The sequence below is a fragment of the Lynx canadensis genome, chromosome C1 (genome assembly GCF_007474595.2).
Source record: "Lynx canadensis isolate LIC74 chromosome C1, mLynCan4.pri.v2, whole genome shotgun sequence".
NCBI classification, from domain to species: Eukaryota; Metazoa; Chordata; class Mammalia; order Carnivora; family Felidae; genus Lynx; species Lynx canadensis.
The window spans coordinates 78,208,596-78,222,879 of NC_044310.1; the positions used below are offsets into that span (position 1 = coordinate 78,208,596).

The following is a 14,284-nucleotide window of genomic DNA, read 5'->3' on the forward strand; positions in this document are numbered from 1 at the left end:
GTGAGGTTTAGTTATTTACTGTGACATGTTAAAAAAAAAAAAAAAATCACCTCAAACAACCTAAGTAGAACAGCCTAAGTAATTATTAACCAGCAGCTCATTATCGCTCCAGCAAATTTTGGGAAACTAAATAAGAAAATTCATCTGATAATCTTAAGAATAATTCTTTCAGTCAATAAAAATTCAATTCATGCAATATTACTGAGTTGCACATGCAGAACTAAAACTTTCAATGAATAGTAGTTAATTTCACAGAATCCACTGATTGCCATTTTGGAATAAATACTTTAAAATAAGATTAGCTTTAAAACGTGCAAAAGGTATCTAATAAACCAAGATAATGCACCGTTATCAAAAATTAAGTTTATGCACATAATATACTGTCCCAAAAAATTATTGCTAGGAAAAATGCATGTAAAATTGCATGCATTAAAATGTGATTTTCTAGGTTTAGGGCTTCCCTTAGAAGTAAAGTTAGAGAAAATGCTAAACGAAAAAAACTATACCTGTATCAATCTATCTGCCAAGGAAGCACTTTCCTACAAAAGGAAAAATTCAGATAGAAATTTAAGAGAAAGAAATAAAATAAAGGTGCATAAAATTAGGAATAAGAAGAAACAAAGCATACCCAAATTCCATCTACTTTTCATTGTAATTAAAATGAACATATAGATTTGACATTAAAGCTATTTTTTACTGTGTGTGGTGTCATCCTTAATTCTTAAGAAAAATATATCAAAATGAGGACAGACCACAGAAAACCATATGCTTCTAGAAGACCAACACAAATACCAAGAAGTTTTTCATCGTTTGAGACAAGCAAATGGCTTCTTTTAAAGCATACTTTTAAGTTCTATGTTTGGAATCAGCCATATTGTCAAACCACTTAGAAGAAAGGGAGAAGGAATTTGAGTATGCAATTCCACTTATAAAGTGTGACAGCAATTTGTACAACAGCAACTTCCAAAGAAGCAAAGCAAGGAAAATATGACAAATGAAATTAATGAGCTCAACTTAATAAATTCTAGCAAAAACTGAGAAAGTAAACATTTAGGTTATAGAATTTAACTGAAACCTAAGTATTTCTAGAATTCCAAGTGCTAAAGGACACACCTAGGCCATGTAAGCCGGTAGAAAGGTACTTAATTTTCTAAAGTAAAATCCAAACTTAATACTTTCTTATAGCACCTTTATCTTTCTGAAGGTTCAATGAAATAAAAATACTTTCTCGGTTAAAATATCTCACTCCAAAGTAAAATACCACCTAGGAAAACATATTTTAGTATAAACTGAGTATTTAATGAAAAACATAGTATACAATTAAAATGGCTTAAAAACTAAATTAAGCTCAACCTTTCTGCAGAGTCACCAAAAAAATAGAATTATCCTCAAAACAACTCTAATAAGATGAAGGAATACAGGAAAACTATTTTGACTTAGTATAATGTACTTGAAATTATTATACAACAAAAAGACACGTAATAAATATCCTATCCTTGTGTGTGGTGTTATTTAGTAAACCATCAGTGCCTTCCAACAAAAGACATATATCCAAACTATCCACATATTCATGTTTTCTTTCTTGAATATCAATCTGTAGATTTTCAGAGAAGATTTTAAGATTCTGCAATATCATCTATAAATCTACTTACTCTCATCTTCCATTTAAAAAAAAAAAGCCCCGCCAAACACCAAAAGACTTTGTGAATTCAGCCTTTTCTTTTGACAAACCAAACCTCTTAGACTGTACCTTTATTACTTAATACTTAAAATAATACTACAACAGACATTATATTAAAAGTACATTAAAAATAATGCAAAACTTTCCACATTTGCCTAGTTATTTTATATTAAACAGAGAGGAAGAAAGAGGTAAAAAGTAGTATCAAAATAAGTCTAAGAACCAAAAGTTTAAGCACAATTCCCCTGTGTTGAAAATCAACACCATGGTGAATTTTTATATGAGCAATCAGTCATTTTGGCTAAACTTCAAATCATCCTAGGCATTAAAGGAATCATTGACACATTTAATATATGGCTAGAGTCAGGGCAACATTTGAAAGCCATTTTTAAAATGCTATTCAGAATGGATTCTCAATTAGGCTACTTCTAAAGAACATACTTTTTTAGAGACTATATGTAAAGAAAATAAATGGTACCAATGTTACTCTAATAATAACCTCAGTTAAAACTTTAACCTTAAATCTCAAGGACTTGAAGTGATCAATTGTTATGAATAACAAGTTACTTAGTAAAGTAGTAAGGTAGGCAAGCTAAGCAGCCAATATCACAACTTTGGAGACGTGATAGATTTCTTGAGCCATTATTTAAAATAAAAAATAATACTGTGCATACAACAGAAGCTTGCATACAAAAGTAGTTATTTACTTACTTTTTCTAATGTTTCAATGCGCTGTTTTAAAAGTCTATTTTCTGTGCGTAATCTCTGCAAAAAACAAAAGAAAAAGAAAAAAGAAAGAGACAAACAAACAACAAAAGGTTTGCTTGCAAGCATTCCTGAGATTAAAAGATACCTAAATCATGTCCTTAAAACGTACCACCTTTTATAAATAGGAGAAGTCTAAGAAATGGTTACATTATCTGTCAAATTCTTACAAGTTCAGGGTAGGAAATACATGGCAAAGGAAATGACCACATTTATCACTCCAGCTGTCAATGAATTTTAAATATAAGCTACAATACATAACCCCTTTCTTAAAATACCTATTATGACTCATAGTCAACATTTTCTTATCTTTCTTAACATTCCCATTAGACAGAAAAGATTCCAACTCATTTAGCTCCTACAAAGACTATCTACACAAATAGTATTCAAATGTTTGGGAAATAACTAAGAAATCTGAAAAAGGCAGCTCACAGGATAAATACCAAAAACAAATTATCAGTTTAGGACTAGACCAGCCTTCATTTATTCCTTGTATATGCCAAGTTGCAATATTTCTTACATTGTGAAAATATAAAGATTGAGTTGTTTTCCTCAAATTAATTACTTATGAGTTGTTTTGAATTTTAAAAACATGGGGGCACCTAGCTGGCTCAGTCAGTACAGCATGCAACTATGGATCTCAGGGTAGTGAGTTCAAGCTCCACATTGGGCATGGAGCCTACTTAAGAATAAAAATTTGAAAAAGAAAAAAAAACAGCTTACAAAATGAAAAGCTCTACTTACTGGCATTTCGTCACAGTTCAAACAGTAAAACCAAATTAAAAAAAAACAAAAAAACAAAAAAACTTCACCTAACCACTGACTCCCAAAACCCTATCAAATTATTGCTATTAAGAATTAAAACTAAAAAACTCTACATTAAAAAAATTGTCTCCTTTTTACATATTCCACCAACATAATTTCATATGAATCCTGATATGTTATCCCTTCATTTTAGAATCCTTTATCTCTTTATTGTGCCATCATTATTTCACATTCCCCTTATCTTTTGTACAAATTTACTCCAGAACTCAATCCAGCCTTCTTCCAATCCTACCATCCTCTAAATTCCTGCTTTTAAAAAAAACCTCTTCTATTAACTCAAACTATTATTTTTCCAGTAAAGACTAAAATATAGTTTATATATAACCTATCAAGTCTCAGACCAAGGAAATAAAGAGTCTATAAATTATTGTATCTTATTAACTGGACCACAAACTGGAACATATAAATCTTAGAATTATTACAAACATTTGCAAATTAGGGGGGCCTGGGTGGCTCAGTTGGTTAAGCATCCGACTTCGGCTCAGGTCATGATCTCACAGTTCGTGAGTTGGAGCCCTGCATCAGGCTCTGTGCTGACAGGTGACAGCCTGGAGCCTGCTTGGGATTCTGTGTCTCTGTCTCTCTCTGCCCCTCCCATGCTCATGCTCTCTCTCTCAAGAATAAACATTATACATTAAAAAATAATAATAATAAATTTTGCAAATTAGATTTTCTTGTTCTATCCACTAGAACACATTCAGATGATTTGAAATCATTGTTATTTTATGTGTGACTTCAGACTACAAAATAGCTTGAGGAGAAGGAAGTGTTTTTCATTTCTTGGCTATTCATATTATATTCAGCACACTGGTTTAGACAAATAAGCAATTAATAGATGTTTTTAAAGTCTGAAAATCCAAAGAAATAAATGGCATTCTCAAAATGGTCTCAACATACTTCATCAACAAAGTAAAATATTGTTTATCCTAGGACTTAGAAAATTAAGTTCAACCAGACAATTGATTGAATAAAGTTAATGTTACAATAGAAATAATGCTAAAGTATCACAAAATTTAGAACTAAAAACATTCACCTGGTTTCCCCCGTCCCCTTTAAATCTTCTGAAATTTTGCTATAAATAATAAGCTAAATTTATTTTTCTCCTAACATCTACCCAAATCATACCCAAATATCTGAAAATGACTTTTTAAATAAACCAATTCCTCATGTATGTGGCATTTATTTCATCATATATTGATAAATATAATAGGCTTTATCGGTATTAAAGACTATTTCAGGATTACCTATTAAGTTTTGAGTGTTTCTTTTTTGAACCAGTACCACAGTATTTTGGTAATTGTACCTTTGTAATCCCCTTTAACATCTGGTGGAGCTAATTTCTTCCATTCTTATATTTTATTTATCCTCCAAAAACCTTAACTACTAGTTTACTAAGTTAGTTAAGATAGTGTGTTTTGAAGTTAGGTAGGTTTAGGTTCAAATACTCCCTCTACCATTAACATTCAGCATCTTAGACTCTCCATTTACTCATCTAGAAACTTAGAGTAGGGGTGCCTGGATGGCTTAGTAGGTTAAAGGCCTGACTTCAGCTCAGGTCATGATCTCACAGTTCATGAGTTGGAGCCCCACATCAGGCTCTGTGCTGACAGCTGAGAGCCTGGAGCCTGCTTTGTATTCAGTGCCCCTCCACCCCCCCCCCCCCCGCCCATCCCCAGCTTGCACTCTGTCTCTCTCTCAAATATAAACATTAAAAAAAACATTCAGAAACTTAGAGTAATAAAACATACAGTGATATGGGATGAATAAATTTTTCCCATAAATGAGACAGCATAACACCAAAAACTTGATTAATGATAAGCATTGCTCATAATATTGTTGAAGTCAGGCACGAATACTATTTTTTAACTTTTGTCTATTGTTTAAAGTATTCTTTAGATTTTTTTAATGACTGGATTTGCTAATGAATATTTGATGGGGGAAATCATAACTTTATATAACATGGAGTTCTTTGTGTCTCTCCCCTGTACACAGCTTTTTTAAATGCCTTAATGCAAAGTTTTTCAGTGATGACGTATTTTTCATTTAGGTGGTTCTTACATATGCTTTTATTCTTATTTTAAGTGGAATTTCTTTTTCTCAGATATTTTTGAAATGTTTATTGCTGATATATAGGAAAGTAGACTAAAATCTATCACTTGACTGCTTTCTAATTTTTGAGTATCTTTTTAATCATATTTCCGAGAGTGAATTAAGAATGTTTTCTAAACTTTAAAGTAAAAATCATAAAGAACAAGACTAATAGATGCATACACTTAAGAAAAAAGAGAGGGAGAGACATTTTTGCCCTACTAAGTTAGAAAAGAGAAAATGAGATGGAGAGCCAGAATGAAACACCTAATGTAGCCACCAAGGTGTTAGTGGAATAGAAATTCGCTGCCAAAAAGAAGATACCCCGGAAAAACTCTTTAAGAGATTTACTGAATGCATATCAAAAGTCTTAAAAATACTAATATCCTACAATTCAATAATTCTACTTTTTACAACTGGCTAAGAAAACACAAGGTGCCAGAAATCTTTATATGCAAACACTCAAACTATATGCACGCTTTTTAATACCGAAAAATGAAAACAAAAAACAAAAAACAAAAAACAAAATATACCAAAATAGGAGAATTTTACTTTGTAACAACTCAATTTATTTTTGCCAGCTTACTCATTTTATGAAATAACCTAAACGTAATAATCCTCTTGGACAATTCACTGATCCTATCAACTTTTCACTGTCCCCCATTCTGATGTGCTCTCTTCCCTCTTTACAAAGTTTAATTTCCAATCATCATAGATGATCCCTTGCCTTTATCCTCCCCTTTGCCCACTCTCCCTTAGAAGTTAGCACATTTGCCTGGTAAAACAACTACCGAGTCAACATACTGACAACTCTGTGTCTGCACCTATGCTGGTAAATATGACTGAAGAAAAATAAAAACCATGACGTTTATTTAAATTAACCATCACTAAATTCAGTTGGACTCTTATTTATTTCCTTAGTCTGTTCCTTCTCTCACCCTCTCAGATCACTGTTTCCTACTCGGCACCTCTTTCTTCAAACCAGCAACCCTCCACCCCACTGTCACTCTCAGTTGATAATCTTATTTCTAATTTCACTAAAATAATTGAAGCAATAACAGAACTTTGTAAACTCCCACAACCACATCCTACATCTTACCTACATTTTTCCCATATATTTTAGATTCTCTCATTATTGTGGATTAACTATCCATGTTAGTAGACCAAATCTCCTACCTATGAGCTAAATCCTAATCCCTGATGACTCCAGCAATTACCCCTGAATTCGCCCGTCATGAATTTTTCCTACTCGGTTATCACCATAAAAATGTGGTTATTTCTCCCATCTTAACAAAAAGTAAAGAAAAACCAAAATTTCCTCAATGTCGTGACCCTCTCTCTAAGCTCCTGTCCCATTTCTCTCTTCTTTATAGCAAATCCCTGAAAGGTATCGATACTCCCTATCTCCAATTTTTTCTTGTTTCATTCAAATTTTAGTTCTCACCACTTCTCTGCTCTTTTCCAGTTTATCTCCATGTTGATAAATTCATTTGTTTCTCCATTTTCAGCTCACAAGAATACTCCTTAGCACTGACACAGTAAAATCATTCTTTTTGAAACACTCTTTTCTCTTGGCTTTTAGGATACTATACCTCCCTAGTTTTCTCCAGCTTTGCTCTCATCTTTCCAACTTAAATGTTGGCTTACTCTCAGGCTCAGCTCTTGAACTCTCTTCTCTATTTCATTTACACTCATCCCCCAGGTAATCTCATCCACTCTCATGGCTTTTACTGTCATCATTCTGTCAATAACTACAAAATTCATATTTTAAGTCTGTCCTCTCTTAAATTCAACTCTGAATATTCAAGGCTCTACTTGAATATCTCCTAGGCTTCTGATACTTAAAATATCTCAAATTGGGCTCCTGATATTCGTCCCCAAACCAGATCCTCCTGTAGATTTCTCCATCTCAAGTAGCGGAAACTCCATTTTTCTACATACTAAAGCCAAAATGCTCACTTCCTAACCCTCTCACACCTCCACAATCAACTTGTCAGCTTTATCTTTAAAATCTATTCAGAAAACAATCACTTCTTACCAAGTCAGTACAAGCCACCATCATCTCTTCCCTGCAGTACTTCATCAGCCTCTACTTAGTTTTCCTGTCCCCTGCAATCTACTCCCAACACAGCAGCCAGAGGGATCCAATGAAAACTTCAGTCAGATCTTCTCTTCCTCCACTAATACCCCAAATGGTTCTCCAAATTAAAAGCCAAAGTCTTCACATGTTCAACAACCTACACTATCTGCATTGCACAACATCTTACCTCCTGTCACTTTCCTCATCATGCATATTGTCCCATCCACCATGGTCTCCTTATTATTCCTCATGGGGTACAGTCCTGACAAGATTCTGCTCTCCTTCAAGATACCTATATATCTAGCTCTCTCACTTCCTTCAGATCTTTATTCAAAAATAATCTGGTCAACTTCTCTAAATTTTTAATCCAAAAACTACCATTTTATTCTCCCTTACCTGAGGGTTTTTTTTTTTCCTCCATTTAACACTTATCATCATCTAAAATATTACATATTTTACTTTTTTGTTTATTGTCTGACTTCCATACTAGAATGCAAGCTCCATGAGCACATAAATTGGTATATATCAGAAACACATATCTAGTGCCTGGAACACTGCTTGGACATGTAGTAGGACCTGCAAGTATCTTTTAAATGGATGACTTCTTGAATAAATCCCTTTGGATATTATTACATAGCCATTAGTTTTTTAATGAAAAGTTTGTGATGCTACAGAAAACTGGGCATTCAAATCCTTCTCATATCACAATGCATTAAGTCTCTTTTGGAAAGCAGCACAGTGCATACAATGAGGAATATATATGGGTCTTAGTAAAACATAAATCAGAATTCAAATCCTTGACTTTCACCATTTCCTAGCAATGTGACCACTAGCATATTTTTGAACTTACTGAAGCTCAAAAAGATGAGTCAAGAACCCTCTCATGAGGTTATCAGAAGAGTAAAAGTAGATGATGCCTGTAAAGGACCCTTTACATATTAAGTGTTAAATAAATGTGTCATTACTATAACACTTCACACTGACTGTTAAATATAATTCCTGGGTAATTCAAATAACATTTATTTTTTTATGCCAAGCAGTGAATACACAGTGTTTTTACATTATTCTCTGTTTTCCAGCATATCTAGAATACTTCATAATTTAACTTCTGGCTAAAAACCAGTCAGAATCTCTAACTCCTCCTATTTGTAGGGCTTAAAACTCTATGTTCCTAAAGCACAAAATTTAAATATGAATATTAGATTATTAATTCATATGTCAGTCTTAAATAGAGTGGGGGAATAAAGGTTTTTCTTTTTTAAAGATTTGTGAGGTACCCTAATATAAGCTAGAAATTTAATATTTCTTACCTCCTCCCCCTCAGGTGGAACATCAATAGATTGGAAGAAGATACTGATAAAGCTGTTTCTATTAACAAAAAATTTCACACAATAAAATGTAAGGTTCTCCATATGAAACCATTATTAACAAAATCTTTCTATAATACTTCGAGAGGGGGTAGAAAATACTTAAAAGTTACATTTTCATCAGAGAGCTTCCAGATACAACTCTAATAATAAAAAGTTAACAACCCCAAGGTCTTAGAATTTAAAAAAAAAAAAAAAAAGGAAACCTTAACACATCAATGGCTGATTTTTTACTTCCGTATCAAAACATCAAATAATTTGATGATCATATACTATTTGCTTGTGTAAAAAACAGTGTAAGATTCTCTCCGATGGCTTTTGAGGAGGACCAAGGCAAGAAAGCACTAGTTTAAGAGAACTCATTTATTTACACAAGGGACCTTGGGGGGAAGGGAAAAGGGAATGATTAAGTAAATGGCACATCCCTTTGGAGAGAAAGGCTCAAATAATACATGGATAACTAACTGTAAATGAGATGGTCATCTGATTATGACTGAGATGAGTTGCCAGGTTCAAGTAAAACATCAGAGAGACTCAAGCTTATATAAAGTAAAACAAAAAGTAGAGTACAAAAATTATTGTGGCTTTGTCCTTTGGGGGGCAGGAGTGAAGAAAGAGATGAAAATGGTACAAGAGTAAGAAAAAAACAACATGGAAACAAAATTTTATAAAAGAACAAACTACCTGACATCAGCAGACTTTATTTATCCAATGTGTTGACTAACTTTTTGAACTTTCATTTTCCCCCACCGAGATTCTTCTCTATAAATACTTATCCATCTGTTTTTCCCTAAGACACATGGAGCTGGCATTCAAAAGTATTCTGTGAGGTATATGAACTATAAAACTTCCCCGAAATCTCAAGTTTGAAAAAAAATTCAAATACAAGATAAACTGTGCTAAAGATCTTTCTGAAAAGGCCTCTTGGTATTACTACTATTCATGCCATTTAAGTTTAGAAGAAATTTCTTTAAGAGCAAAGATGGTTCAGGGGCGCCTGGGTGGCTCAGTCGGTAGAGCGTCCGACTTCAGCTCAGGTCACCATCTCACGGTTCGTGAGTTCCAGCCCCGCGTCAGGCTCTGGGCTGATGGCTCAGAGCCTGGAGCCTGCTTCCGATTCTGTGTCTCCCTCTCTCTCTGCCCCTCCCCCATTCATGCTCTGTCTCTCTCTGTCTCAAAAATAAAAAACATTAAAAAAAATTTATAAAAAAAAAAGAGCAAAGATGGTTCATAGATCTGTGATAAAAAAAATTTATAAAAAAAAAAGAGCAAAGATGGTCCATAGATCTGTGATTTTTTTTTTTTTTTTTTTTTTTTTTTTTTTGCAATCACATAGCATGGTGAAATGAACAGGATGGCTTCCCATCCTCAGATTCTTGATTTGCAGTTCCGAATATTCGTGGTGTGCGATAACCCATACTCTCTCCCCACTCATCAGGATGACGTACTTTTCCACTTTCAGTAGGTTGAAGTGGAGGGTATGATTTAATATTACTCTTACTCATGGTACCTAAAAGAAAAGCAAATGGTAGAGCAGCAGTTGGGTGACAGAATTTTTTAAAAGGAGGGAAAAACATCCACACAGGTCTTTTCCTTCTCTCTCTCAAAAATGTAGAAGTATCTATTTCCAATTGACAGGGAATACTGATAGAAATGAAAATAAAACACCTAGAAAAGGGAGACAGATGAGAAAGAGGTCACAAAGAAAAATAGGAGTGGTTGTCTCCAAAGAGGCTTTTGAGGAGGACCATGGCCAAGAAAGAATGCCAATTTAATAGAACTCATTCCCTTAATTGTAAAAAGGGCCTGTGGAATGTGAGTAATGAAGTGGTATTTTACAGCAAAGGTGAATTAAGACATGGCTAATTAAGTATAAGTAAGGTGATTAATCATCTAATGCCTTGCCAGGTCTAAATCAAAACTCAGACACATTAAGAGTTAAAAAAAAAAAAAAAAAAGGTGGGGACACTCACAAAACTTATTTTATTTGCATGTGCGTGTGTGTGTTAAGGGGGAGAATACAGACACATAAGAAACTGGATGAGTCACTGAGTTCCTTCATTAACTCATGCTTCTTACTCATTATCCCCATCCTAAAATATCAGCATAAAGCCAATACAACTATCCTTAACTCCCAGCTCAAACAACGCCAAAGATCCTCAGCTTAAGAATTTCTAGCCTAAAGGGGGCACAAATAAGAATTTTAAGGTATATATAGGATTATATATCCCTTAAGTTGGCAATCTACCTATTTCTGTGGAGAGTTCAAAAGTATAACCTTGGCTTACAAATGAGAAAATTCAATTAGCCCAAGTTTCCCGCAGCTCTAAGGCAGCCATAATTAGTTCTGGTACAACGAGTTTGATCTACCTTAGACTACACTACTGTTAATCTATGCATGTTATGGAATAACTTCTCTGCAATTTTTTAAAATACGCTTAAATGGACTGATAATTATCTTCCCCACAGAAGTATTTTCTGCTGGTGGCCCATCAACAAATCTGGAAATAAAGCTGCTCTCACACTAGAATGAAAACCCCTTGTTACATTATTCTGGTTTTTGAAAGGTTCATTTTTAACTATAATCTAGTGGGATGGTAAATCAATTTACCAGTAAGTCAATATAAACATTATTGCTAAATTTGCTCCAGAAAATAAATATGTCAAATATATCAACATAACCAATATATAGATAGATATATATATAGATATAGATATAGATATAAAAAACACTGACTTCAATAAATTTATGTTTCGTACTTTTAAAAGCCCTGAGATGCTTACTTTAATTTCAACTTGCTCTTCCATTTCTTTAGTTTTTATTGTAGTATATTCCTTTTCAAGCCTATGAAGGAAAAAAAAACAAATAAAGGTATGTTTTCACTCCCATATAGTTACTAAATTAAAAAGTTTTAAACCACATATTAACACAAAATATAATTCACTAGGTTCCCCCAACTTGTAACTTGAGATACTTCATTTTAGAAAAATCATCTGAATAGTTACATGGATTCCTACCAAAAAAAGTTACTTTACAAATAACAAAAAATGAGACCCACACAAAAATGAACTTTAGAAAGTGATATATACAATGCACCAAAGAAGTGAGTTTACAGATTATATTCTAAACTGAACAGTCCTAAACTTATTAAAAGAACTGTCAGTCTTCCTCAAATTAAAATATACTGGTAGAGTTCAATTGGAATTTAACCAAAACAAGTACAAAAAGTGACTGTAAAAAACTTATAATGGGGAAAACGAACAACTCTTCTTAACAAAAGGATTCGTAAACATATAAAGAATGAGGTGAATATAAAAGTCACCACTAGAATTTCACAGCAACCCTCACAGGCAAGAAAAATCAATGGACACTAAAATTAGTGGGTAAAAGTTTAAGCATAGACTCAAAGTATCTCTCTCAGAATATTTAGAAATGACAAGCGGAAAAACAGTAAATTTGTAGTATAGTATCCTAGTAGACAGCACCTAAACCAACTGATTAAGGTTAACACCACCAATGATACATACTGACATCTCGCACCCCGTTAAGATGTATCAAGAACAGTACCTCACCTCTATGATATCCTTCCAAAGAATGCATATCCTCAATCTAATCAAGAGAAATCATCAAACAAACCAAAACCAACAAACCACTGAACACCTCACTTCCGAAGTATCAAGGTCATGAGGGGCACCTGGGTGGATCAGCCAGTTAAGTGTCCAAAATAAGCTCAGGTCATGATCTCACAGTTCGTGAGTCCAAGCCCCATGTCAGACTCTGTGCTGATAGCTCAGAGCCTGGAACTTACTTCGGATTCTGTGTCCCTCTCTCTCTGCCCCTCCCCTGCTTGTGCTGTTTCTCTCTCAAAAACAAAACATTAAGGGGCACCTAGGTGGCTGGGTTGGTTAAGTATCCAACTTCGGCTCAGGTCATGATCTCATGGTCCATGAGGTCGATCCCACAATGGGCTCTGTGCTAACACCTCAGAGCTTGGAGCCTGCTTCAGATTCTGTATCTCCCTCTCTGTCTGCCCCTCTCCCATTTGCACTCTCTCTCTCTCTCTCTCAAAAATAAACATTAAAAAAAAAAATTTTTTTTTAAGTATCAAAGTCACAAAAGATAAAGACTGAAGAAGTATCACTAATTGTAGGAGAGTAAGAAAAAACAAACACTAGAACAAACAATCCTAAAATTTTTATAGAACCACAAAAGACCCAGAATAGCCAACACAATCAGAAAAAAGAAAACCAAAGCTGGAGGCATCACAATCCCAGACTTCAAGCTGTATTACAAAGCTGTAATCATCAAGACAGTATGGTACTGGCACAAGAACAGACACTCAGATCAATGGAACAGAACAGAGAACCCACAAATGGACCCACAAACATATGGCCAACTAATCTTTCACAAAGCAGGAAAGAATATCCAATGGAATAAAGACAGTCTCTTCAGCAAGTGGTGATGGGAAAACTGGACAGTGACATGTAGAAGTTTGAAACTGGACCACTTTCTTACACCATACACAAAAATAAACTCAAAATGGATGAAAGACCTAATAATGTAAGACAGGAAGCCATCAAAATCCTTGAGGAGAAAGCAGGCAAAAACCTCTTTGACCACAGCAACAGCAACTTCTTACTCAACACGTCTCCAGAGGCAAGGGAAACAAAAGCAAAAACGAACTACTGGGACCTCATCAAAATAAAAAGCTTCTGCACAGCGAAGGAAACTATCAGCAGAACTAAAAGGCAACTGACAGAATGGGAGAAGATATCTGCAAACGACATATCAGATAAAGGGTTAGTATCCAAAATCTATAAATAACTTATTAAACTCAACACCAAAAAAAAACAAAGAATCCAGTGAAATGGGCAGAAGACATGAATAGACACTTCTACAAAGAAGACATCCAGATGGCCAACCAACACATGAAAAAATGCTCAACTTCACTCATCATCCGGGATATACAAAGCAAAACCACAAAGAGATACCACCTTACACCTGTCAGAATGGCTAACATTAACAACTGAGGCAACAACAGATCTTGGCGAGGATGTGGATAAAGAGGATCTCTTTTGCACTGCTGGTGGGAATGCAAACTGATGCGGCCACTCTGGAAAACAGTCTGGAGGTTCCTCAAAAAACTAAAACTAGAACTACCTTACGACACAGCAATTGTACTACTAGGTATTTATCCACAGGATACAAGTGTGCTGTCTCAAAGGGACACACGCACCCCAATGTTTACAGCAACACTCTCAACAATAGCCAAAGTATGGAAAGAGCCCAAATGTCCATCGAAGGATGAATGGATAAAGAAGATGTGGTATATGTATACAATGGAGTATTACTCAGCAGTTAAAAAGAATGAAATCTTGCCATTTGCAACTACATGGATGGAACTGGAGGGTATTATGCTAAGTGAAATTAGAGAAAGACAAATATCATGACTTCACTCATATGAGGACTTTACGATA

At 34.4% G+C, this 14,284-nt stretch overlaps 1 protein-coding gene across 3 annotated transcripts in view; it reads right to left on the reverse strand.

Moving 5' to 3' along the window:
- EVI5 (ecotropic viral integration site 5) overlaps positions 1-14,284 on the reverse strand; it is a 237,856-nt gene that overhangs the window by 116,844 nt on the left and 106,728 nt on the right. For 2 of the 3 annotated variants that reach the window (XM_030323539.1, XM_032594340.1), the window contains exons 10-12: positions 11,591-11,651; positions 2,393-2,446; positions 507-539 (exon numbers count right to left, since the gene is read on the reverse strand). In XM_030323539.1, coding sequence (XP_030179399.1) covers positions 507-539; positions 2,393-2,446; positions 11,591-11,651 — 148 coding nt within the window. The remainder of the gene's footprint in view (positions 1-506; positions 540-2,392; positions 2,447-11,590; positions 11,652-14,284) is intronic. The other variant, XM_030323540.1, reaches the window with a different exon arrangement.